At 43.7% G+C, this 27767-nt stretch overlaps 1 protein-coding gene and 1 long non-coding RNA gene across 3 annotated transcripts; both read right to left on the minus strand.

Annotated features, from left to right (window-relative positions):
• Positions 1-3464: 3464 nt before the first annotated feature.
• LOC308587076 (complement factor H-related protein 2-like) lies at positions 3465-13482 on the minus strand. Its single transcript, XM_081194475.1, has 9 exons — positions 13312-13482; positions 12155-12325; positions 11077-11265; positions 9901-10083; positions 8593-8805; positions 8164-8337; positions 7658-7858; positions 6916-7098; positions 3465-4026 (listed from the first exon to the last, which is right to left on the minus strand). Exons 1-9 carry the CDS (start codon positions 13373-13375, stop codon positions 4007-4009), a joined length of 1398 nt encoding a protein of 465 aa, XP_081050601.1. The 5' UTR covers positions 13376-13482; the 3' UTR covers positions 3465-4006.
• A 5474-nt stretch (positions 13483-18956) lies between these two features.
• On the minus strand, positions 18957-25581 carry LOC308587135. Of its 2 annotated transcripts, none has more exons than XR_014008201.1 (4): positions 25328-25581; positions 24094-24267; positions 22453-22652; positions 18957-20338 (listed from the first exon to the last, which is right to left on the minus strand). It is a non-coding gene; the product is annotated as an uncharacterized lncRNA (long non-coding RNA). The 2 variants fall into 2 exon arrangements; XR_014008202.1 differs by having other exon boundaries at positions 24094-24276; positions 25325-25581.
• Between the last annotated feature and the right edge of the window lie 2186 nt (positions 25582-27767).

Consider the following 27767-nt stretch of genomic DNA (forward strand, 5'->3'; position numbering starts at 1 on the left):
CAACGGGGTGAGCTCCCTCCCGTTGCTCGGTCCATGCTCCTGCCAACCTAGCAGTTCGAAAGCACATCAAAGTGCAAGTACATAAATAGGTACTGCTCCGGTGGGAAGGTAAACGGTGTCTGTGCGCTGCTCTGGTACGCCAGAAGCGGCTTAGTCATGCTGGCCACATGATCTGGAAGCCGTATGCCGGCTCCCTCGGCCAATAAAGGAGATGAGCGCTGCAACCCCAGAGTTGGTCACAACTGTACCTAATGGTCAGGGGTCTCTTTACCTTTACCTTTTATGACCATATGTTTAATAGCAGCATGGCATGCATGCTGCTTTTACAAAGTACGGCTTTTGTGGCTAGTTGAAAAGGTTTTTAGAAAGCAGATTTTTTTTTTTTAATTGTGAGGCACAATCCAAATGAATGAAGTCTGCTTAACTTCATTGGTCCAATGGATTTAAGTGCACCTCACCAGTGTTGAGTTGTGGATACCATGTGAAACGAAATTTGTCGAAGTTGATGCTGAATAATAACCACATTTACCATAAAAAAGCACTTGTTCTGGTGAACTTCAACACCCACACTGATGCTACCTAGTCAAGAGCAGCGGAGGACTTCAAGGCCACCACAATAACCATGGGGCTGTTTCAATACATCATGGACTCCAAACACGTTGTAGGTCAGGCCTTTAGGCCGGTATCTCCTGCAGAATTGGGATTGACTATGCCTTTTATCCCATGGGGTGGGAGACCTCCATGATCTGTCCATGGAGACTTATGGAATGTGATGCAGTCTTGCATGCTTTGGGGGATTTTCTAGGGGCATGACTAGAATGCTGGCACAAATAGGGACATCAATACAATTGCTGCAAAACACACTCCCTAGCACAGGAGACCCTGTTGGGCTCCTTGCTTTTCCAGAGAGCTGTGGGCAATGAAACAGGCTGGAGGATGGCTGGAGTGCAAATGGCAGAAGTCTTATAGCAAGTATGACCAAGCCCAGATAAGCACACATCATTGCACTTGCATGATGGCACTGAAGAAAGTATACCTTTCTGGCACCATTGCACTCTTGGGCAGTGGTTTAAGAGTGCCTACTTAGAATTTGCAGGGTGGGTGGGTGCCCCCTGCCTTGCCCCTTCCATTGTCTGGCCCCAAAATCTTCCATGTGTGGGTGGACGGTGCTTGCCAAATCCCTGCATATAAAGGCTGATGCAGTCCCTGCTACTATCAGAAGAGGATTGAGCTGTCAAATTCAAAAAAAAGACACATCATGTGATTTCATTTTGCTCAGCGTATGTGGGGGCTTTCTGGCACATGGCCCAATATTATACTGCCAGAGGGTTTAATATGGCTACAGTGGTACCTCAGGTTACATACGCTTCAGGTTACAGACTCCACTAACCCAGAAATAGTACCTCGGGTTAAGAGCTTTGCTTCAGGATGAGAACAGAAATCGTGCTCCAGCGGCGCAGCAGCAGCAGGAGTCCCCATTAGCTAAAGTGGTGCTTCAGGTTAAGAACAGTTTCAGGTTAAGAACGGACCTCCAGAACGAATTAAGTACTTAACCTGAGGTACCACTGTATTTACTCTAAACCACACCCACCTGTCCATCAGCTGGCATCACTTTTTGGTGGCAGGAGGAGGGTGGGTGGGTTCAGTTCTGTATTGGCTGCAGGTGCCTGGGTGTCAGGGACTGAACAGAGGAGGAGTGGTGGAGACTGCCTCCCCTTCCTGATCCTTCCAGGGAGGAGGACAAGGAAGATAGTATAGATTTACAACAGCAGGTTGAGGCAGGTCGCAGCTCAGAGGCAGATGAGGCGGAAAGTTGGGAAATCATGGGAGAACCAGAGCAACACCTGGCTACCTGGCTGACACATCATTAGAAAGCATTCCAGACACTTTGTCTCCCAGAACCTGGTGAGCCTTAGAGCTAGGAGACCAAAGAGCTCAAAGACAAAGGGCGCTTAGCAGCACCCATAGAAGTGATGAATGAGGAAGTGGGAGAGACCAGGGTGGAGATTCACTCAGGACAATGCCATTACCCAAGAGGCAGGGTTGTATAGCCTCTCTCTGTAATATTGAAATAAAAAAGGATGGTAAGAAACTTTTCCTTGTCTTTATACTTTCCTGGGCAACTGGCCAGGAGCTGCTGACAGCATCCTGACACTGGGTTTAGCAGGGATTTAACCCCTGGTTGAGAACTGATGAGTATGGGGGCAGAGTCAAAGGCTCCTCACTTTGGCTACACACTCTTCTTCTCAGCACCTATCAAATGTGGCCCATGAGGCTGATCCATGAATTTAAAAAAAGGTTCCCCACTCTTGTTACACAGTTTTCCTCTTCTGGTCATCAATAATGTGCCACACGGAAACTCTGTGATGATATCACACTGTTTTCTTTTACCAGAGATGTACTGACAGAAGGTTCAAGTTCACAACAGTCATGCTTCCCCTAGAATGCTTTCAAGCCAGAGAGAATAATCTCCAGGCATGCCTCTCTCATTTTGGTTGGTGCAGAAATATCCAAAAGAGGTGCCTGGTCTTTCACTAGCCAACACTAGAATGAGAGCTAAGCTCTCCAAACTGGCTTAAGTCAAAGGGCTTGACTTTATTTCAGCTGTTATTGCTTGTCCAGTGAAACCTCCGTTCTCAAACGAAATCCATTCCGGAAGCCCGTTCAGCTTCTGAAACGTTCAAAAACCGAGGCACGGCTTCCCATTGGTTGCAAGAACTTCTTGCACTCAGCAGAAGCCGCATCACACGTTTGAGTTCCAAAAAAGTTAGAAAACATTTACTAAACGTTAGAAAGCATTTACTTCCGGGTTTTTGGCATTCGAGAACCTAAATGTAGGACATTGGAGGCATTCAGGAACTGAGGTTCCACTGTATTCTGGTTACTCACTCTGCATTATTTTTGCTTTTTGCAGTCTATGGGCTGGATTCAACTAAATGGTTCACCTAGCGGGAGCCAGCACTACTAATCCTGCTAGAGCAATTGAGTTCCCCTCCCCCTTCCCAGTGCACATCCCAAATCAGCTGTGGGGATTGGACAATCTCCCCAAAACACTGAATGCAGGGGGAGGGGGGGGGAGATCCACACTGAAAGCAGAAATGCTTCTGCTGATGTAATGAGTTTCAGGAATAAGCACTGCAACATTTGGTAGTGCCGTATGTATAGAAGTCAACGCCGGAATGATTTAATGAGGAGTTTCTACAGTGACCTATAAAAACAAAGCACAACACTTTTTATTTGTGTATAGTCCAGCAGTAGGGCACCCCAAAGACACCAGTAAGAAATAATAAGACAGAGCAGAGGAGAGATAGTTGTCCACATTTGATCAGTGATGATAGACATTATGACACATGGTTTTGTTGAAAACCACAAAAAGGAAACCACAGGTATTGATGGTAAGAATTTTGATGGTGTTAATATGTCCATAGTCAGAACATTGTATGAACAAATCCAAAATATCAATATAAATCGTATCAACATCTTTATTAATATAATCAAAACATTAAACTTTTTTGCCAGTTATTTTTAATTATATAATGATTAAAAAAACATTTTTCTGGTGCATGTTTTATTTTATTTTTTAAGGAACAGAAAATCGCTGTAGTTTAAAAAAGAGTTTTGTTGCAGTTATGCACCAGTCCATTATTTAGGCTGCACTCCTCACTAGGAGTTCAAACGTCTACAGCAAGAAATGTGTCTGCAAATATTTTGCACTAATGCTTCTTTGGGTATATTTGCCCTTTGTTATATTTTAAACTTCTCATATTAGAAACTGTATTTTATCAAAGTGGATCAGACCATTTGATATCCCTACCAGTGATAAAATTGCAGGTGTTGCTTCAATGAAGTACGGTAAGTTCCCAATTTTAGATCTATGATCTTTTCTGGGAAATATATATATATATTTGGGGGGAGCCAGTATGATTTGATAACATTAAGCATTAAGGATAAGTGATGGATGACTTTTGAAGATCATAACGCTGGATAAAAATGTCGGCCATCCGCTTCATTCCATTTGTTCTGTTTCTGTTAAATATGAAACAAACAATGAAAATATAAGGTAACATGCATAGATTTTTGTGTTAAGCATGTATTGCATTTTAACTATGTTTTGTATTAACTATGATTTGTGTAGATACATCTTAATCGGCAACAGAATAGTCTTGAATCCACTGGATCCAGCTGCCTCCTCAATCCCTTGATAGTTCCCTGGATCTGCTGCCTTAAATATACCAGTCTCAAATTTGAGGTTCCCATTTCTTTCAGAGGTAAGGGACAGAATTATAAAACTGTCAGCAAGAGGAAAATAAACATGCAATCACAGCACCAGCTTCCTACCCTTGCCAGACATGCTGGCAAAATTATGCACAGCTTAACTCCCCACAACTGCTTAGGATTGCCTTGTAAGTTACTGTGTTTTTCGTTCTATAGGACGCACCGGACCATAGGAGGGGGAGAACAGGGGGGAAAAATCTCCCCCTCTCTGCTCAGCGCCCGTTCAGCGAAGCGGCAGGAGAAACGGAGCCCCTTTCATTTCTCCTCCCACTTTGCTGAAGGGGCACTGCACAGCTCTCCCTCTCTGCTGAAGCCAGGAGAGTTTTGCTCTTCCAGCTTCAGCAAAAGGAACCCGAAGCCTTTGGAGAGCATCGCAAGGTCCCGCTGCGCTCCAAAGGCTTCAGGCAGCTATCCCTGAAGCCTGGAGAGAGAGAGGGGTCGGTCTGCACCGATCCCTCTCGCTCTCCAGGCTTCAGCGAAAGCAACACGAAGCCTCCGGAGCGCGGAGGGAGCACTCCCTCTGCGCTTAGGAGGCTTCACGTTGCTATCGCTGAAGCCAAGGAGCCTGCACTCGCTCCATAGGACGCACACACATTTCCCCCTAATTTTTGTAGGGGAAGAAGTGCGTCCTATAGAGCGAAAAATACGGTATTTGCACTCTGGTGTCATTGAGAAGGACCTCATTCTACTTCTTTTTGGGTAGGCATATTTGAACCAGGCCTAATCATCCAACTTCCTTTTCCCAGTCTGCTTTAAATCCATCCTATGCCCATCAAAACAATTACCCTCCTTACCTTTCCATTTTTCCTATCAGCTAAGGTCTTTTGGCCTATGCTTACCAGGCAGCAGAGTCCACTGAAAACCTCTGAGGCAATGGAGGTAGGCACCAAGTAGCTGACATTTGCTCAGCTCATGATGGAGGCAACACATAGTTGGGAAATCAGCTAATTTACCTGTTGTCCCTTTTTATTTCCATTTATCCAGACAACGCTATACACATTTCTGGTCATCAATTTGAAGCTCTTTTCTAATATCCTTGGAAGGGTATCAATCTACTACTTCTTCTACAAATCAGCCTCAGATTTCAAGGGTTATCCCAGCACAAAGATACTAAATATAAGAATTGCTAGGGGCAAAGGAGGCCAGTTGGGTGGGGAGAGGATTGGTTGGCTGGTACCTATTCTCCCCTCCCCTCGCATAGTTTATCCTTTAGTTTGTGACCTAAAGTCAACATAGATTAAGTTGTCCAGTAAATAGTTTTAAACTAACTGCAACACTTGACAAGAGCTATCTAATTCTGTGGGAGCCAAATATAATATGTATGTCCTCTGATCTTGGGATCTCCTAGACCTCCTGCTACTTCCTCCAAGAGCAGAAAATGGCCACAAGCTCTACCATTCTCTGCAAGCTTCTCCTTTCACCCTGACATTTAAACTGCTGCCTCAGCACACCTAATAGCATTTTGGAGGATGAAAGCTGTGGTGGGCATTGTTCCTCAGCTCAACTTTCAAAGAAGCAGCAAACTTCATCACTGTAAATCTTTGGGATGGAAACCATGAGACCATGAATGCATACTGCCCAACTGTATCTTTTAAGCAGAATATCCTGGATTGACAGAAGCCTTTCTGGCTTCCAATCCTAATCCCACGTGTCCCATTTTGCTCCCATGCTTTTGGGTGGGACCCAAAGGCAGGCGGTTTTTTTGGGTCCCATACTGTGGCTCAAGTCAATTGGCTCACACCAGAGTGTGGGACCCAAAAAACAAACAAACAAACAAACAAACAAACAAACAAACAAACAGAAGCAAAGCCTATCTTGCCCCCACATGTCAATGTTCTCCTTCTTCCTTCCATCACAGCACTTGTGGATGGTGGCTTCTGGAAATACATCTGTAGTACCAGAAGAGGAGGAGGCAGAAGATAGGACAGGGGAGGGTGGGTGGGTGAAGGAATACTGAGACTGGGGTGGTGGGTGCACTAAGAAGTATAGTGATGGGGTAGGTAGAGAGTGCTAAGTTTGGGTGACTGGGGGAGTGGAGGAGCGCAGATATGGGGCAGGGAGAATGGCATGTGTGTGGGTCTCCCACTTTTCCCTCCTGGAATGTTGGAGTGTATGTAACTGATGATGGTGACCAGGAGGTGAAACATGGAAGGCAGTTCCTAGAGCTGACTCAGAATTAAACTCACTTCTGCATAACTTTCCTTCTTGCTTATCATTTTGGTTGCTGCTGCCATCGACTAGGACAGTGCTGTTAGGGAGGGCGACAGCAACTGGCATTTTACTCCGGAGCCGGGCCCAGGACAAAAGTCAACCAACGATGCTTTTCCATATCTTCCTTCTTTGGGCTGGCGGTAGCAGCTACAGGGATAGGCCAGGAGGAGGAGGAGGTTCTGAAGAGCTGCAATTGTTCCCAAGTTTAGTTCTTTCCATTTCACATGTTGCGCTTACACAGAGTGTTAATGATTGTGACGTCCTGTTGAAAGGACATGGTGGGTGCTACAAGGAGCTCTAGTCCTCTGCCACTCCTTGCAAATCATCATGGGATTTGCATACATGCACATCCTTAAGCTTTCCTATAACTTTGTTTACAGCAGGACAGAGCAGCATCTAGTTCCTCTTGTTCCATATTGCCACACTTACTTTTCATGTCACAACGTGGAGCAGGTGACCAGCCATTTTTGGTGCACACAGCTTTCGCTTGTTGATTAGCAGGATCATATCCATTCTCACAAGAAAATGAAATTTCTTCACCTTCTATGTACTTCAGCCGAAAACGGGCATTAAATGTACCATGTGCAAGCTGTCTAGGAATATCACATTTTTCTAAAAGCAAAAAAGTAGATATGTTACATCATTGATAGACACATATTTTGGCAATTGAAATACCATTATAACTCTTCTTTTTATACTTAGAGAATATATGTATTTTTAGGATGCTGTCTTTTAAAAATTTGCAGGCATTTGAAAGAAGGAATTAACAATGTGCTTGTTCTGAGGTGACAAGAACGAGACATTAATATGATTCAACCCACCCCTACGTCCATAGCCACCTGCCCAAATGCCAAGATCTTGCACTGATATCAGGGGGTGGTGATCACACAGAAATATTTTCCATCAGCTCCCCCCCCCACACACGCACACACTTATGGAACACAATCACCACTACCAAATGGGTCAGCCTGGTACTCAGCTTATTATATTTTTAGTGCCATATGAAGACATTTTCATATTAAATTTTAAAGTTTTCCACTCTGATTACTCACTGTCTAACCATGTTACACATTTTCCTGCCACATTTTTTGAAATAGGCATATTTTGTGTTTGCACATGGCCGTTTCCATTTCTGATCAAAGTTGAGAATGCAAGGAAAATGTTAACTTACTGAAGCATTTTGGTTCTGGATTCCAGCCGAATTTGGTGCATGAACTTCTACCCCATGTTTCTTTATTTATTGGTAGAAAACCATAACTGCAACGATAGTCAACTGTTTGTCCCACCCTTCTTGGAAAATAGTAGTCTTTCCAGCGTTCGTAGGTATCAGATAGTTGTCCATTCTCAATCCGAATATAGTCACAGTTCTTTGCTTTGGAGAAGATGAGAAAAAGGTTGAGCCAAACATAAATAAATCAGGAAGTTCCACTTGCTATTTTCCTTGGCTGGCTGGTTTAATGGAGGTTACACATTTGGCTCAAGTGTATCAGTGTCTGAATATTATCTGGGTTTCCTTCTTTGGTCTGTTTATGAAAACAGAAATAGATGACTGTGGCAGAAGATGCAGGTGGTCCCCAGACAAGGACGCAGGGTTATGGTGCAGGGAACTCTAATATTTTCGGATGCATTGAATGCTATCTGCTCATGTTTTGAAACTGCAAAGAGAAAGCTACTTACGAATACATATCGGAGGAGGAGACCACCCCGTCTCTGTACACATGGAAGTGGCTCGGCGGCTCTGAAGCTGATACCCAGACGCACACTGTGTTTCGATTGTATCTTCATATTCGTACTGAATCTGATTAGGCTGAAAGTTGCCATTTTCTACTTGTGGTGGGGAGCAGACAATTTCTATGAAGGAATGGAAGAAGGACATTTGGTCAGCAACAGATCAGGCAACAAATTCTTTACCTGGCTAGATATTATTCAGTTCATGGGTATGAGCATTCATTTATTATTTGTTAAAAACCAACAAATCTCAAAGCAGCTTACAAAAAAAGATAAAGCAATAAAATGATTGATAAGAAAGATTAGCAATAATTTAAAACTTAAACAGGAACAACAACCACTCAGTATCCTTCCATCTCTAACTTGAGTTACCGGTACCTTTGCATTCAGGATACACAATTGAATCTCCATTGCACTGGATTACAGAAACAGATTGCGAAGGATTTGTTGTAACCATGTAGCCCATTTTACAGGTGAACTCAACAGAACCACCACGTGGTACATAGATGTTTTCAGATATGTCTCCATCCAACCTCCTTTTAATTTCTATCTTCCGATTTTCCATTTCAGCCAAAGAGATTGCACAGGGTTCTGTGAGGAGAAAGAAAATAAATTCTGTTCATGAAGGCACCCAATATATATAGCTGCCATCCTACAGGCTGACAAGCCCATGGAAAGTCATCAGCTGCCATGGTTGAAGAGGAAGGATGCAAAACCAGACGCTTCCCTATTAGGAATTTTAGGTATAGAAATACCAACGAAGCAGAAAAGACTTTTTATGCACATGACAACAGCAGCGCAGCTACTTTTGGCCAGGAGATGGAAAGAAGATAAAGTCCCATCCAGAGAAGAATGGTTGATAAAGATGATGGACTACGCTGAAATGGCGAATATGACTGGGAAGATTAGAAACCAAGAAGACAAAAATTTTAATAAGGAATGGGGAAGAATTATAAATTACCTTGGAGAACACTGTAAAGAACTAAAACTTTAGCAGGATTGTAACAAAACTTGTAATGTAACAAGTACTGTGGTAAAACATGGCATTTTAAGAAAAAAACTGAGAATAATATAAGATGCAGTAGAAAAAAGATTGACAGTGGGACCCATGGAGGGTGGAGGGAAGTCCAAAGATTAGATATGGGGTTGTAAATGTAAATTGTAAACTTGAATAAAAATATTTTAAAAAGAATAAGAGGAAGGATGATCTTCCTGAGAAATCTTGCAGGCCCTACATCTCACGTGGCCTGGTGGAGTGTCAAGGAAAGGAGGGGTACCCCCTTTAAAATGGAATAACCATCATCTCACATAACCTTTTCCTTCTTCCTCATAGGGCAAAACTTTCCCATCCTCCAATCCTTCAATTTAGAGGCTCCCACAGAGGCTTTTTGCAGTCACTGGTTTACACAGCCAGAAAAGATTTTTTCTCCCAACTACAGTTGGCCCTGGCTTGCTTAAAAGCAGTGCACTCAAAAAAAAGATATGAATTAGGTATCTCCCATGCTTTATCTCACATCCTTTACCATGAATTTGCCCCATATGATTCAAACGTCACAGAGAACCGCTGTCTATAATATTAATGAAACAGGAAGTCAGACAATACAAACAAACGACAGCAATGAATTTCCTTAAATGATATTCTAAACTCACTCATGCAAATAATATAAGCACTACCTTTGTTCTTACCTAAGCAAACAGGTGCTTTTGTCCAAGTCCCATTATCACAAAAAGTTCTGTTATCTCCTTCCAGAGAATAATATTTTTGGCATTTGAACTGAACTGAAGAGCCAGCCTTGTACTGCTTCTTTGATAAGGTAATAATGTCTCCATTCTCAATAGCAGGTGGGCGGCTACAGTTTTTCCCTCTTTCTGGTAAACAATAAAGCAATAAGAATGATGACTTAGTTCAGCAACCAAGGGCTAAGAGTGAAGAACAGGAAATACTCTCACTACCCTGGAATATTTATAGCAGGGGGGAAGTCACTTATGGCTCATGTGAAATAACATGGCCCATAACTACCAAGGTCTGTTGGGGCTTTGACTGCACTAAAAAACTGGTGGGTTGAACCACCAAGACATTAATCTCATAACTGCAATTATGTGATTTGCTCAGAATCTGAAACATGCTAGTTCTTTTCCAGTATGTTTCATGGGACATGGTAGAAAATGTAGCACAAAGTGGTTGGGAAAATTAATCCATTCTGTAGGTCATGCATGTTGGGAACGGTTTATCAAGGCTAATTTTTTTGGCCCAAACCAGGATTCCAAAGTAATTCACAAGAAACAATAACACAATTAACACAACTTTAAATGTTATGAACTACATCTAACAGCATGGGTTATGACATGTGTTAAGCATGACAACTCAGAGCTTTTTCCCCGGCCAGAACTGTGTTCCAGCATCTCTCAGGTGGGTTCCATTGCCTTTATGAGAGAAAAAGTGAGGTATTCATGATGAGTTCCAGCACCTCTTTATCTAGAAAAATAGCACTGGATACACTGATCCTCATCGCCAGAGTGTCTGGGGCAGCCCAGTCATATGGAAGAGGTACAAATAATAATAACAAAACACTATGGACATGCCTCTGGTCCATACATTCATACTAACTGGATACCCAGCACACGCAGACCTATTTCTGATGCAACAGTCCTGGTCCAATCAAACCACAGTGCAGTGGACTGAAAACAAACACTACAGCCTTGTCTCCATGTGCGTATAGCAGGATACAACCAATTCTGTGGAGGGGGAGGGGTGGTGAAAATTTGTGAACAAATGAGGAAGGCAGCCTTGGAACCTGTGGAACCAGTCAAAATGGAAAGTGTAACTGCTGAGCAATTTTTCAAGATGAACAATGTCTTTACCAGAGATACACGAGGGCAAATCCATGTGCCCATCAAGACACTTCCTGTCCATAGGCACTGTGAGGACATGCCCTTCCCTGCACTGGAACTGCAAGATCTGATTATGTTGAATCAGTTGTGTCCGTGCTCGGTTCCCAGACAGAAGCAGGTTTTTGGCCTCAAGTTGTTGTTTTGTGACAATACAAGGTGCTGAAAGACAAAAAGGTGGCGATGGGGACACAAGTCAGGGATAATCACTGGTGCTCATTTCTTCATGTGCCCTATTCCGTTTGCCCTCTTTGTACGCTAAGGATTGGCTCACATTTGTCATCGTCTTCAGGGAGGGTTGCCATATCTTGATGATGAGAAGAAGAAGAGTTTGGATTTGATATCCCGCTTTATCACTACCCTAAGGAATCTCAAAGCGGCTCACAACCTCCTTTCCCTTCCTCCCCCACAACAAACACTCTGTGAGGTGAGTGAGTGAGGCTGAGAGACTTCAGAGAAGTGTGACTAGCCCAAGGTCACCCAGCAGCTGCATGTGGAGGAGCAGGGAATCGAACCCGGTTCACCAGATTACGAGCCCACCGCTCTTAACCACTACACTACACTACACTACACTACACTACACTACACTACACTACACTACACCACACCACACTGGCTCACACTATACTACACTACACCACACTGGTTCTCAGTGAGCAAAGGAGCAAAGGAGCAAAGGAGAGGAAAGCCATGGCTGCTGCCATCCCAAGTTGGGGAGACAGGCATGTTCTTCTTTTTCCATCTCGGGCTGGCAGCAACCGTGGCATGCAGAGCCTCATCCAGGAAAGCAAAAACATTCAAGGAGGGTGCAAAACAGGCTGGTGAGGGGCACAGCTGCTGAGGGACTATTATCTAGAGAGAATACCGAAGCTCGGTTAGAGAGGCTGGACAGACCATATTTGTCTCCTGGAGATGAGATTCTCACACTCTGCGTTCATGTTTCCAGCCTGCAAACACAGCTTTGCATGGAGAGAAGCTATCAAAGGTCCTGTTGGACAATCCACAGTCTAATTTGAAGGTTGTTGTCTTCAAAGAGAAGATGGCCTCTTACCCAAGCATTTTGGTGGTGGTGTCCACTTTTGTCCACTGCATGTTATCCACTCAGAGCCTTCCAATACAAATCCGGGGTTGCAGTTGTATTGCACTCTGTCACTTTCAACGTAAGCGGCCTTCTCACCACTTCTTATTTCCCCAAAATCAATGTCAGGTGGTTCTTCGCACACTGCAATCATATGTACCATCAAAACCAACTTAATAATAATAATAATAATAATAATAATAGTAAACTTCTTAAATCAAATACAAGCCAACATTACCAACACTTTCCAAAGATATATTTTAAATTTAGTAAATTCTTTTTCCTAACCTTTTTTGGATGGTAATTCATTAATTTCTATCAGTCAATTTGTGAATGGAATTACAAGGGGTCAAATTAATGAACTTCTATTTATTGGACTCCTGATTTTGTTAACCATACAGAAAAGGATGGTCATAACTGGAATGATCCATGTAGTAATATATCAGCTTTTTCAGCCAGTTAAGCAAAAAAAGCACCTAAAGGGTTATGTGCAATCACAAAGGCATGGATATTATTGCTACATTAAGCATAATTGATTCCAACACCATCCTAATCCTCAAAGAATCTACCACTATCTTTTTTTAAAAAAAATATCAATTTTATTAAAGGTTTCCAACTTAACATAGCATAAAATCCCAACTAAACTAAAGAGAATAATAGAAAACAATATAGCATAAGAACAACTAAATACAAAAAGAAATATTAATGATACAAAATTATAAATATATCTATGAAGCCCTGGGGCACCCTTTCATCTTGATTTTCACAGATACAGTTGAATTCCCTCCCCCCCCACACACCTGAGAGAGCTTCCTCTTCCACTGCTGCTATCAATTGCTCCTTCAGTCACTTCAACACAACGTTGCTTCTTCAATTAGCTGAGCAAAGACACTCTAACATTTATGTGCATGTAAGGGTGAAGGTGAAATATTCTGTCATTGATTAGTTAATATTAAAACCTTATTGCATTGTTAGTGAAGTGTCTCTGGTAATCCTTGGAGAACTGCCAACACAAATGGACCAAAAAATCGCAGCTTTACACATAAAACAGTGCTGAATTAACTTACATCTTTCCGCACCTGCTGAATGCAAATGTTTCTATTATAAATACTACAGTTGCCCTTTTTCACCATTTTGGGAAGTACAGCATGTCCACAGAAGAAATGGAAGAAGATAGACCTGCAAGTTCTTCATAGCAGCGCTTGTTGCTCACCTTCTTCTAATTTTTCTAATGACTGACCTTGCAAAAGTCACTTTTGGTTTCACCAGTAGTTCATGGCTCTGTGTCATGAGAAGAGGAAGAATTACTGGAACGGGGAACATGAACTCTTTAACCCAGCAAGGCATGTTTGCAGAAGGTGGGTCAGTTTTATGTTGCAATTCTGGCAACAGTGGTCAAAGCACTGGCCCTTTGGTATAGCCCTGACAGAGCGTGTTCTCCCTAACAGAGAGCACGTGTTGCGGTTGGGAAAAACAGGCCACCCTGCAGTGACTAGGCAAATTTGGAGGAAACCAAGCCTTTAAGTGGTTAAAACTGGGTTGCTGGGGAGTTTTGAATGTTGCCAATTTGGAGGAGGGGTCAGAGTCTTTAAATACAGGGGCCAGACGTTGGACGTTCTCTTGGCCATTTTGCACTGGATCACCCTCCCTCCCTCCCTTTTTTAGGGTGGTTTTCTTGATCGCTTGACCTTGCTATGCCTGTCATGGGGTCGTCCGCCTTGGAGCGGGGGCCTGGTAGGAATTTTGCCATCTGGCTGATTGGCTGGTGCCATTTGGTTTTTGCCTACTGCGTAGCAAATCGTCACAACTTGTAAGGTTGGCGGTTAGGCATTGGTTAAATTGGTGCTTGGAGGGGTAAGTGCCTATCCCTCCAAATGATTCGAAGGGAATTCCGTTAAAGGAATCCAGGGGCTTGCCGTTCTTTTCGTCCTTGTCCCCGGAGTCGGACTTGGGCCGTGCAAGCCCCACAGGAACATGAGGGTGAGAAGTGAGGGGCTGTTGCCCAGCTTCATTTTCTCACCCAATACTTGTTTCCCATGCTGGCTTCCATTGGTGTCCGGAAGGGCCAGCTCTGTCCTTGAGGGCAAGGACAGATAGTCATTACCAATGCCTAAGCAACCACTCACATTTTTTGTATTTGAAGAAAGTTGTGGCCAAAATTATGCCAAAAACCTTAAACAAAAAATCATGTGTGAAGTGTGAATTTTTTGGTGGGTGGCACTGTGGAACTCAACACGCAATGAGCCCAAAGAAGAAAGAGTCCTTTTTGCAAGTGTTGAAAACTTTTGGGCAAGCCCTTTTAGCCATCTATTAACCTAGTAAGGGATAAATTCAATTCACTTTGCATTTATAGCCAAATATATCCAATTCTCATTTCACAAAAAAAGACAAGAACCAAAACATAGTTGTCCTTCAAAACTCATACAATTTTGTGAGGTGGTTCTCCAATCAAACAGTGAATACAAAAATGCATCTTTTAGGGAAAGTATGCAGGAAATGAATTGGTGAAAATAACATGCAAAATGCATTATATCAGCAGAAATTGCTGGCGAAAGAATGTGCGCCTTAGCCAGTGCTCCATACAAAAAGGTGTTCATTAGGAGACACTGGGATTAAAATCTTTCTGTTCTCCTGAAAATATTATGGCAACGATAGGGTAGATTTGATTTTCTTAATTTAAAAATGTTATACTCTGCAGGAGCACCATCTTGCCCTCAGGATTGCATGTGCCCGCCGCCACACATGGATATGTGATGTCACACGCACACACCTGCACATACTGCATGTGATTTTACATAGCCAGTGAGGCATACTTTCTGCAGAGAGGGACTTGGACTCAGAGGCAGAGAGACTCTGCCTCTGCGACTGAGCTGTACCCCTCAGAAAAGGATGCCTCACTTTCTGGCACAGGAGAACGGATCCAAACTACTTCTTTCCCTGCCGGTTTTTTCCATTGACTTTGTGGGTGCCGGACTCCCACAATTATATTATTGTGGGTGCCTGAGCACCCACAGTCCCCTGGATTTGGCTCCTGTGCTACTTTGCCTTTCCTCTGGAAAGCCCACAAGGCAGCTAGCAACAAGGATGAAACCCTGAGTTATCAATGTAAAGCAAATTTTACAATGGCTGGATCTAATCTGACCTGTTTAACACTTTGCCCCCGTATTAGAACGATATTAGAGATGTCATTTGAAAATGCCTCAGGGCCCAGACTAACACTCAGCAGATTATTTCCCTTTAAAACCAAATCTAATCTCAATATTAGTACTTGCTGGTAAGAGATGTAGCTGTTTCATTCACATCTCTTCAACTCCACCTGGTGGAACATGAAGCATTTTTTTAAAAAAACATGAATTAGTATTTGCTGCACCGTGGAGGCTGCTGCTCTTGAAACTATCAGTTTTATCACATTTGTAAGCCTTAAGAATATAGTTTTGCAAGTCTTGATTAAAAAACAGTAGTACTTTATCGACTGCACACATACTGGAAAAGGGAAATAGTCACATTATATATGTGGATTTATTATATGGTGTCTTTCAGTTGTTTTCAACATGCATATAATACATAACTTGATTTTTCCAGTTCTGAAGATGTGGCAGTAAACAGTCGCACTGCAAAGTAAAACCTGTCTGTGGTGTTATATTTATAATAATTCACACACATTTAGGTCAACTGACACAACCATTTGGCACCATTTTAGAGCGAATTGGAGAAATTCATATTTTTGCTGAAATTGTGACCCCAGGGATTAGGGATTAGGTTTAGGGATTTTTTCAAAAATTCTTTTTCCGCAGGTTAATTTGTGGAGGGCTGATTTCTTGTCCTGTGATAAAAAGCCTTCTGTTTCTACCGCCAAACCTTTCAGGGGAGCATTTGCAATCGTTTGGCACCATTTTTGAGTGAATTGAAGAACGTCAGATTTTTGCTGAAATTGTGACCCCAGGGGTTAGGGATTTTTTCAAAAATTCTTTTTCTGCAGGTTAAGTTGTGGAGGGCTGATTTCTTGTCCTGTGATAAAAATCCTTCTGTTTCGACCACCATACCTTTCAGGGGAGCATTTGCAACCGTTTGACACCATTTGTGAGTGAATTGTAGAACGTCAGATATTTGCTGAAATTGTGACCCCTAGGCTTAGGGATTTTTTCAAAAAAATCCTTTTCCGCAGGTTAAGTTGTGGACGGCTGATTTGTTGTCCTTTGATAAAAAGCCTTCTGTTTCGACTGCCAAACCTTTCAGACGAGCATTTGCAACCTTTTGCACCATTTGTGAGTGCATTGGAGAAAGTCAGATTTTTGCTGAATTTGTGACCCCGGGGATTAGGGATTGGGGAGTTTTTCAAAAAAATCTTTTTCCACAGGTTAAGTTGTCGAGGGCTGATTTCTTGACATGTGATCAAAAGCCTTCTGTTTACACCGCCAAACCTTTCAGGGGAGCATTTGCAACCGTTTGACACCATTTGTGAGTGAATTGTAGAACGTCAGATTTTTGCTGAAATTGTGACCCCGGGGCTTTTCAGGGGAGCATTTGCAACCGTTTGAACTTTTAAAATGGCCTGTTTGCAGAGAATTTGTGTATTTTGTGTTGCAATTCTGGCAGTAATGATAAAAGCAAACTTTCCTTGCAGGATTGGCAACTGACTGGGACAACTTTGCCAACTCTGTGCTTGTGTCTTAAACAGTTTATTCATTCTCTCTCTCTCTCTCTCTCTCTCTCTCTCTCTCTCTCTCTCTCTCTCTGTGTGTGTGTGTGTGTGTGAGAGAGAGAGAGAGAGAGAGAGATATCAGATGATCAAGTGTATCCCTGTATGGAAATAACTGTGTTTCACTGGGTGAAAATAACCATGCTTACTAGCTAATGTCTACGATGCATTCCTCTATTAAGGAACAATTACAGTGGTTGGTTGAAAAGCTGGGTAGTTAGACTCTTAGGTTCATGACTAACCCAAACTGAACAAGGTATGCTTTATCCCTTCAGTTCTGGCCTATCTTCAGTACACCTTGCCTGCATTAGATCGTGACTGTTTGCAAAGTTTTATATGATTTCGCAAAGGATGTCCACTTTCATCTCAAAAAGGGAGGGTGTGGAATTGTGTTTGCATGAGCTGGAGTTCCTTTCAGTCTGGCACAAGCGTGAAGTCATCTTCTGCGACAGCTAGACTGGTGACTGGGAGTGGCCGCCTAGACCATATAACACTTGTCCTGAAAGATCAGCATTGGCTCCTAGTACATTTCTGAGCACAATTCGAAGTGTTGGTGCTGACCTTGAAAGCCCTAAATGACCCTGGCCCTGTATACCTGAAGGAGCGTCTCAACTCCCATTGTTCAGCCCGGCCTTCTGGCGGTTCCCTCATTGCGAGAAGTGAGGTTACAGGGAACCAGGCAGAGGGCCTTCTCGGTAGTGGCGCCTGCCCTGTGGAACACCCTGCTATCAGATGTCAAAGAAATAAACAACTATCTGACTTTTAGAAGACATCTGAAGGCAGCCCTGTTTAGGGAAGTTTTTAGTGTTTGATGTTTTATCATGTTTTTAATATTCTGTTGTGAGCTGCCCAAAGTGGCTGGGGAAACCCAGCCAGATGGGCAGGGTAATAATAAAAAAAAGTTATTGTTATTATTTAATAAAAAAATATGACACACATTAAGTAACATGTGCCACTGATGTAGTGGTTAAGAGCGGCAGACTATTAATCTGGTGAACCGGGTTTGCGTCTCCACTCCTCCATCTGCAGCTGCTGGGTGACCTTGGGCTAGTCACACTTCTCTGAAGTCTCTCAGCCTCACTCACCTCACAGAGTGTTTGTTGTGGGGAAGGAAGGGAAAGAAGAATGTTAGCCGCTTTGAGACTCCTTCGGGTAGTGATAAAGCGGGATATCAAATCCAAACTCCTCTTCTTCTTCTTCTTCCCTCTCAAACTTTAATGACCACTGACAGCCAGCCAGAGATAATAATTATCCCTGTGTTTGAATGTATGTGGTAAAAGGCAAAGGGCTCAAAGCATAATATGAACATAAGAAGAAGAAGAAGAAGAAGAAGAAGAAGAAGAAGAAGAAGAAGAGGAGTTTGGATTTGATATCCCGCCTTTCACTCCCCTTCAGGAGTCTCAAAGCGGCTAACATTCTCCTTTCCCTTCCTCCCCCATAACAAACACTCTGTGAGGTGAGTGGGGCTGAGAGACTTCAGAGAAGTGTGTCTAGCCCAAGGTCACCCAGCAGCTGCATGTGGAGGAGCGGAGACGCGAACCCGGTTACCCAGATTACGTGACTACCGCTCTTAACCACTACACCACACTGGCTCTCTTTACTGGACAATTTTGTAAACTTTAAAACATATTGCAGGCTGTTTTTAGTATAAACCAATAATGAACAATATTCATCACATGAGGGGTTTTTGTTTTTGCTGTTCTGCAAATGACACACAATCACTGCCAGCTAATAATACCATATTTACTTGAATGTAATGTGCACCTTTTTTTTGCCAAATTGCACTGCAAAAGTTAGAGTGTGCATTAGATCAGATGGGGCATTTTACATTCGCCAGCAAATACTTCTTTGGTCTCAAAGTTTTGAAAATTGAGGTGTGCATTAGATTCAATGGCACATTAGATTTGTGTAAATACGGTAATAATAATAATCCATTCAAATCAAGTATATACTGTATGTCAATAGCCATGAAAGAAGTCCCCAGGTTAGGCTCAGTGTGATATTTTGTGAATAATTACTATTCATCTGGGTTCACATTTCCACCCAAGCGTGTGAAGCATCACCAGAGATGGAAGATTGTTACTGAAATGAAATAAATGGTTTATTGATATACACCAGAGAATACAGAAATGATAATGTGAGCAATGGCAACATAAATGGGAACATAAATGTGAATCACTCTGTACGGTGTAAAAAAAGAAGGCAATGCAATGTGAATAATATGAGACAGAGCCAATTAATTCTGTTCCAAGTAGATCCATTGAAATTAATTGATATGGCTAACATAGGTCCAGTAATTTTAATGTGTCTACTCTGAGTACGACCAATTGATAAAATCACAATCGGCAAGTATGCACACACCCCACTTTGCTTTCTCTCTGTATATCTGTATATCAATATAGATATACAATGGTACCTTGGGTTCTGGAGGTCCATTCTTAACTTGAAACTGTTCTTAACCTGAGGTACCACATTAACTAATGGGGCCTCCCGTTGCCGCTGCGCCGCTGCGTGATTTCTGTTCTCATCCTGAAGCAAAGTTCTTAACCTGAGGTACTATTTCTGGGTTAGCGGAGTCTGTAACCTGAAGCGTCTGTAACCAAGGTACCACTCTCTCTCTCTCTCTCTCTCTCTGTGTGTGTGTGTGTGTGCGTGCGTGCGTATGCATATATATGCAAGCTCTACACTTCATCCTTCTAATACTCCCCCCATCTTAACTTGTTTGAAAGTACCCTCTGCTCCCTAGCTGTTCACACTGCATAGCATCTTAGCATTACATTCAGCACAATGCAATTGTTATCAGTCTGGTACAGTGGAATCCTCCCATCTCCAATATTGCAGAAACAGAAGACGGGAAGAGAAAGGAAATGGGGGGAAAGAAAAAAAAAACCAAGCAAGGCTAAGCCTCAGCAGAACCTAAGTGTGTGTATATGTGTGTGGAGATTATGGTGTCGAAGCCCAACTATACTGAGTGAACCTCTGCTTATACAGCACTCAAAGATGAGATGAGACCTTTATGACATGTTGGAACAGGTCAGCACCAGAACCTTTCCTGGAGGAAATGGAACTGATGTCCCCACAAGTTGGTTTTGCTTCCACTGTCACACAAGACACTCAAGCTATGAGGGCCCATTCCATATCAGCATGTTCCAGTTTCACCATCTGCTGTGCTACCTGCGTAAGGCCCTCTCAGTCTCTTATCAAGTATGTTTCCTTCATTGTTACGTTCAGTTTGCACAAAGACAGACTTTTCTGTTGCCATCATCCATTTTTGGTTTATCATGTCTGATCTGAGACTTTCTGCATTCATTGGTTCCTTGGGCCTAGCAGAGGTTGATGGATATAATAATAAAAGATACATATATTTGCAAAAGCGTATTGATACTATCAGGTTAGAAATAGGAGATCCATGACTTCTGATAAAACTTGTGGCTACAGAGTGCTTCTTCTTAACGCCCCTGTTAAATACAAAGTAAACAGTGAGAAGAGAAAGTTGTATGCATGTTATCTGCAGATAATAATAATAATAATAATAATAATAATAATAATAATAATAATAAATTTTGTTTATACCCCCACCCTGCCCAGCCAAGACCAGGCTCAGGGCAGCTAACAAATATAAAAACAATTGATTAGATTCCTCATGGTCTGCAACAAAATACAGTTCTGCTAAATATTTATGGTATTAGGTTGGTTCCATATGCAAACACCGGTAGAAACATGGATAATCTGTGGCACTCCAGAAATTGTTACACTCCATCAGCCTCAGACAGCATAACCAATTCTCTGGAGCTTCACAGAGTCCTAAACCCTGCACTAGTATAAGCCTGTTCACACATTACATTAAATGGTAGTTTAACAGCGCTGCAATATTTCTCTGGGGCCTATGAGTGTGTGACGATACAAAGCTTATCATGGCCAGAAAGGCAGAGGCATCAAATATCTCAGGAGCTATCCTGTGTATTCATGGAGATGCATGGGTTTTGAGGGGCAGACTTCTAAATACCGCTGTTGTTTGCATGGTTGCATGTAGTAAGTGAGAATTGCTTCAGGCAGGGAAGATTTTGCAAATTAACATAGCATTTGCACATTTTCCACTCAGGCCCAGTACACACAGATGACAGAGAAAGGCAAATGTGGATGGGGGAGGGGGAAACTTAGTTTACTGGAAACTTTTGACCTTAGGACTCAATACCAGTATAGCAGTCTCATTAGTGATACCGTCACTGTTACCTTATTTCCCTTTAATATTTTTAAAGAGAAGAATTATAGGGAGAATGAGACTGCAAGTGAAAAAGAGGCAGCGGCGGAGCGTGACTCCAACACACCCAGGGCGGGAGGGGGCAGGAGGAGGCTAGCACCTCCCCCCACAAGGGGGCAGGGCAAACAAGGGTGGGGCAAAACGGCCTCGGTCCAGTATATCTGAAGGAGCATCTCCACCCCCATCGTTCTACCCGGACACTGAGGTCCAGCACCAAGGGCCTTCTGGAGGTCCCCTCACTGTGAGAAGCCAAGTTACAGGGAACCAGGCGGAGGGCCTTCTTGGTAGTGGCACCCACCCTGTGGAACGCCCTCCCACCAGATGTCAAAGAGAACAACAACTACCAGACCTTTAGAAGACATCTGAAGGCAGCCCTGTTTAGGGAAGCTTTTAATGTTTGATGCATTATTGTATTTAAATATTTTGTTGGAAGCCTCCCAGAGAGGCTGGGGAAGCCCAGCCAGATGGGCGGGGTATAAATAACAAATTATTATTATTATTATTATTATTATTATTATTATTATTATTATTATTACAAAGGCATTGGGCAGCCAACCCCCACTGCCACTGACCCCAGCCTGAGTGCAGGTTGTTGCGCCCTTCTGGCACCCCCCTCCCCAGATCCGAGCCTTGCAAGGCTGCTCAGTGTGGGGACGTGGCGTAAACAAAAGTCACCTGGCTCGGTTTCTTTGCTTGTGTTTTGAAAGACACTCGCTGCTGCAGGGCGCCTGTTTGTGCGTGTTGTGTTTCCTGTGGAAGGTTCCGCTTCCAGTTCGCCCCCGCCCCACATCTCCAGTGGGATGGAGTCAGGTTTGCCTCCCCCCCCCATGGCTCCCCAAGCTGGTGACAGCCACTCCCAGTTCAGGATGGTAGTGCCAGGAGGTGGGTGCGCAGCGAGCTCAGAACTGAGCACTGGCACCGGGGAAGCAGTGCGCATGCCTCCCAGCTAGTTGGCCATTTTGTCACCCCCCTCATTGATGATACCCGGGGCGGACCCCACACCCCACACACCCCTTCCTACACCACTGGAGAGAGGCAGAGTATGAGGGGCAGAAAGGAAGAAGATCAGAAACATAGAGAAAAGGAAATATTGATTATATGCAACGACAAATTAAAATTTGGTCTTATTTGAAAGCAGGTGCTAAGTCTGACAAGGTTGAAGGTGACTGGTAATCACAAAATCAACCTATTTTGAATATGCTTCCTTTCCTAAGAGCACTAAAAACCACAGTTACTGGGGCTGGGGGGAAACAACCACAATTTATGTATGGTAAATTCTCTACCCTTGTGATTGAGTTTCAATATACGTACCTTTATCACACAGAGAGGATACTCCACGTTGCCTTCTGTGCAAAGCGCTCTGAAGGGAGGGGAGGACGGTTGTGGTATATAACCCGATTTACAGGAAAATTCAGCTATGTCTCCAGATGCTGCATATATTTTTTGACTTCTTATCCACTTTAGCTGGATATTATAATGATCCATATCTTCTGTAGTTATTATACATGGTTCTGCAGAAAGGCACAGGTCATTTCACCTTTTAAAGATGAACTTGAGAGTGATAAAACAGCCACACTGCTTAAACTGTCAGCTTTCTAGGAAACCTATTTGAAATAAATACATAATACAAAATTTTAAAAAATGAAGCTGCCTGATATTGTCTATGGCAGCTGGTGGTGTCTCTATGAAGTCTGAGGCAGAGAGTTTCCCCCAAATCTGCTACCTGAAATCTTTTTTACTTGGAGATGCTAGGGGCTGAATTTTGGTCCTTCGGCATGAAAACTCTGGTCCTTTCCTAGAGTTATAGTCTTCATTTATCAAGTCGATCATATACTTCCATGGGACTTGAGCTAGGGATTTCTTACACTGAAAGCAAGAATTATGGCCCCAATCTAGACCAACATGTGGACTTTCTTGCCTATAGGAGGAAGGTGACTTGCTATCAATGCTCTAAGCACTAAGTTCAACATGGCCTCCAAAACTGGTGAATAGGTTTGTTCCTAAAATACTGACTTTGCACATTTATTAGAAAGTGTAACCACATATATATGAATCAGAAGGCTTGATGAGTCTCCCTCTTCCACAATGCCATTGGTTAAATAGTTGATAGTTTATAATGTTCAAAAGAGCTGGACGATAAAGAAGGCTGATCGCCGAAGAATGGATGCTTTTGAATTATGGTGCTGGAGGAGACTCTTGAGAGTCCCATGGACTGCAAGAAGATCAAACCTATCCATTCTTAAGGAAATCAGCCCTGAGTGCTCACTGGAAGGACAGATCCTGAAGCTGAGGCTCCAGTATTTTGGCCACCTCATGAGAAGAGAAGACTCCCTGGAAAAGACCCTGATGTTGGGAAAGATGGAGGGCACAAGGAGAAGGGGACGACAGAGGATGAGATGGTTGGACAGTGTTCTCGAAGCTACCAGCATGAGTTTGACCAAACTGCGGGAGGCAGTGGAAGACAGGAGTGCCTGGCGTGCTCTGGTCCATGGGATCACGAAGAGTCGGACACAACTAAATGACTAAACAACAACAACATTCTAACTGCTTTGCCTGAAAGGTACTGTATGTGGGACATTCTTGAAACATTTATAATTGGTTGAGCTGCTGAAACAAGAGCAGAAAGTCTGTTGGGAAAATACCTTGGCTCACCCTGCCAAATAGGAGGACCACCAATGAGGTGGCTGCAATACCAGTTTGTAGCAATAAAGTTCACTCTAATACATCCAGATGTTGTTGGGTGACAACTACCATCATCCCTTGACCACTGGCCATGCTGGCTGGGGATAATTAGAGCAGAAGTCAAACAAAATGTAGAATGCACCAGGTTGAGGGAGGCTGCCTTAGGATCAACCCAACATCAGGATGCTGTTACAAACTTAACATGTACACTTTTCTAGGTGTGCCATTCAACAGAACAAGAATATAAAAGGTTATAGACTTCCCTCATACCTAGGCATACTGGTGCTTCCGTCCAATCGCCGTTGTTGCAACTCACCACTGAAGAGCCTTTCATTACATAAAGGCGTTGGCATCTGTACTCCACTGCTGCACCCGATGCATATTGTATCAGGGGTGTGTTGATAATATCTCCATTTTCAATAGGAGGAGGCCGACCACATCCTTCTCCAGAACCTGCAATGATGCTTTCGATTATGCATACACTGATTACAAAAATTGCTGTGTGCACTTAGATCCCAGCACACTTACTGAGGCAGATCCATATGCCTACCAGCCCACTGCCTGAGTGGAGGATATGTGAGGAATCCCAAAGATTGACCACTTAGAAGTAACTGCACATGGCTTTGGCTACCATACAAAAGCAGCTGTCTGGGGCAGTGCTAGATAAAACCCTGCAGAGGTCCCTAGGCAGTCGAAATCTCAGGGCTCCCCTCACAAATTATCTCTTAATACATTTTTTATTTTACCAATCAACAATTTTAATAAACCAATTATAATCCATTGTCATGGGGCCCCTGCATATGGAAGCCCATACAATGACTTCTGCCAGTGCAGCAGGACTTTCACCAATCTCCTACCCCTGTGCCATTGGCTCTGGGGGAAGTCAGGAAAATCCCTCAGAACAGCACATGGGGAAGATGAGAGGCAAGATTATTTCATCAACTGAGCAGACATGCTTGCACTGATAGAACATTTGGAAAAGCATTACCGTATTTTTCGCTCTATAAGACGCACTTTTCCCCTCCTAAAAAGTAAGGAGAAATGTGTGTGCGTCTTATGGAGCGAATGCAGGCTGCGCGGCTATCTCAAAGCCAGAACAACTTCTAGCTTCTGGCTTAGCCACGCAAAGCCTCCGCAGGGCACAGGGAGCCTTCATCCCCGTGCCCTGCGGAGGCTTCGTGGGGCTATCTCTGGCTTTTGCGGGAGGTGGGGGAAGGGACAGAGCACACAGCTTTGTCCCTTCCCCCACCTCCCAGAAAAGCCCCCAAGAGCCGCACTCCTCGTGGCTCGTGAAAGGGAGAGCTGAGCAGAGCCTGGGAGGCATAAAGGCTCCACTCAGCGCTCTCTTTAAAGAATTTTTTTTTCTTGCATTCCCCCTCTAAAAACTAGGTGCATCTTATGGAGCGAAAAATAAGGTATGTTGAATTCCTCCTACAACAAATAACTTAACATCCATTTCCCCATGTACTCCCCCCCCCCCGTCTCTTGACAAATAACTTACCACTTTGGGAAGTACAGGAGGTCCATAGGAGAAATGGAGCAAAACAGATCAGCCAGATCTTCATGGCACTTTGGGGAAAGTATAGCTGCTGGTACCACAAAAGCTTCCCTTTCAACAACCTAAATACTGGAAACCGTCTTGCTGCAAGGATCTTTCTGCTTTTATAATATAAGCGATGACTCCTATGGTATAGTTCCTTTTATTTTTGTGTGGTAGAGGAGGAACGACCAGAATCATACCCAATGAGAAGGGATTGCAAAAGTTCTGTGAACAGCAATTGCAAGAATTTGAGGGAGGAGCTATTTTGGCAGCAGTATATTGCTGCCAATTGGTCTGGAAAAAGTCAACAAGACTGCCTGGCCTGCTCTGCACAACCTTTGGGTTGAGGATTATAGGCAGCATTTGGCGGAATAAGTTCATGAGCAGAGCAACTTCCACTTCTGCAATGGGACTTTCCTTCCCCTCTTTCAACCCTGCACTGTCCCCAAATCTGGGTTTGGGGGAACCCTTACAAAGGAATTAGGGAGATCACAGGGGGGAGAAAGGAAAGAGAGGAAAGTCCCATTGTGGTCCACTCATGCAATTATTTAATTGAATATCACCCTATGTCTGCATGTCAAGCTGCTGTTAAAAGTACAGCTACAATGGCCGCTTGAAAATACTACTTGGGCAGAAGGTGGAATCTGTTAAAATCATAGGCCGCCCACAACCAGTAGCATGCTGGGGGGAGGCATTTAGCAGATCTCCCAATGCTGACTGTGGCTTACAAGAAGGTAGAGGAGGAAGGTGGTGAGGTTGATGTGGTGTGAACACACTGGCATGAGCACCAGTTTGGCTGCACTGGTGTGTTTGCACTGTGTCAACCTTACTCAACCCTGCCAGCACCAGCAGTGTCAGTAGTGGGAGGTCATGTAAGTGCCAGGACCTTACACTGCCAACCGTGCTAGGGGCAACCCAACATGGAAACCCTATGCATAATCCCACTAATACCATTTGGTTTAATAGCAGTATTCGGCTAGCAAGATCTTGTGATCTCACAAGATCTCAACAGAATCTGCCATTGTTGCTGCCAGGCACTGCTGCACAATCCAGGTAAGGGAGGCTTGGGCGGTGGTGAAATTCTCGGCATGTTGTATGCGGAAAGAAAATTATATGAAAATGATGTACCGGTGGTATTTGACTCCTAGTAAGCTAGCAAAAAGGGGCGCAGGTGGTGCTGTGGGTTAAACCACAGAGCCTAGGACTTGCCGATCAGAAGGTTGGTGGTTCGAATCCCCACGACGGGGTGAGCTCCCGTTGCTTGGTCCCTGCTCCTGCCAACCTAGCAGTTCGAAAGCATGTCAAAGTGCAAGTATATAAATAGCTACCACTCCAGCGGGAAGGTAAATAGCATTTCTGTGCACTGCTCTGGTTCGCCAGAAGCAGCTTAGCTCTTGCCCTTTAACCTTAGGAAAATATGGCTCAAGTCTAATGGGAGGCACATGGTATTATTTTCTTTTAAACAATAAATCTTACTATTTACCAACTCTTAATTAGTGTTTTTGCAGCTTGATTGTATTCTGTAATATGTAGGGTCACTGTAACCTTTGCTCCCAGCCTGTATTTCCCTTTTACAACTTTGAGAAACTTGTCTCCTGGTACTGCTATAAATCAGAGGGGCCCTTGTCCACGAGAGCAGGAAGATAAACAACTGCCAAAGTACTTAGCCAGCTGCTTTATGCCTGGCATGAAACATACAAACATTTGCAAATATATCTTTAAGCTCATTTTAAAATACAGGCCTTGATCAGATGCCTCAGCGTGGCACTGAAACTGTTAGCTGCCATGAAGCTGGGGCAAGAGTCAACAGCCGAGCGAAGCCGAGCCTGTCAGAGAACCGCAGGATCTTCTGTGGCGGCGGCTCAGCATGGGATGGAAGGCGTGAGTTGGAGTCCGGGGAAGAGCCCCTTGCAGCAGAAGAGTCTACAGTGCTCCGACAAGCTCTGCTCCGCTCGGCTGTCGGTGGCTCTTCCCTGGACTCCAAGGCTCGGTCCCGGACTCTTGGCCTGGCACCCCTGAGAGCCCGGCACCCTGGTGCCATGCACCCCTAGTGCCAATGGTTAAGATGGCCCTGCTCCAGTATAGGATATAGCCAGGGCCTGATTTATGTATAGGCTATGTAGACTGGAGCCTAGGGCCTCTAAATCTAGGGGGCCTCACCAGACTACCTGCTCCCCAGCAGGCAACCTCCCCTCTCCCAAAATTGCAAACCCAAGACTTCCTGCAAGGGCAGGGAAACTCAGACCCAGCACCTATTAGACTCAGTGATGGCCAGAAGGGGCCCAATTTGAAGAAGTGGGGTCCACCTTTACACTTTTTTTGGTAGGGCCACAGTTCACAGCCAAAGGCCTCAACAGATTAATAATAATAATAATAATATCTTTATTGTCATATCTTTATTGTC

Source organism: Podarcis bocagei (genome assembly GCF_964188305.1).
Source record: "Podarcis bocagei genome assembly, chromosome: 5".
NCBI classification, from domain to species: Eukaryota; Metazoa; Chordata; class Lepidosauria; order Squamata; family Lacertidae; genus Podarcis; species Podarcis bocagei.

What these genes read in the sequence shown, in the direction of transcription:
- LOC308587076 (XM_081194475.1), bottom strand. Translation starts at nt 13,375, where the DNA reads ATGAAGAACTTGCAGGTCTATCTTCTTCCATTTCTTCTGTGGACATGC. An exon ending in AAAAGCACCTGTTTGCTTAG is followed by an intron (nt 8,806 to 9,900) that starts GTAAGAACAAAG and finishes TTCTCCTCACAG; the next exon opens with AACCCTGTGCAATCTCTTTG. An exon ending in TCCACGTTGTGACATGAAAA is followed by an intron (nt 4,027 to 6,915) that starts GTAAGTGTGGCA and finishes CATATTTAACAG; the next exon opens with AAACAGAACAAATGGAATGA.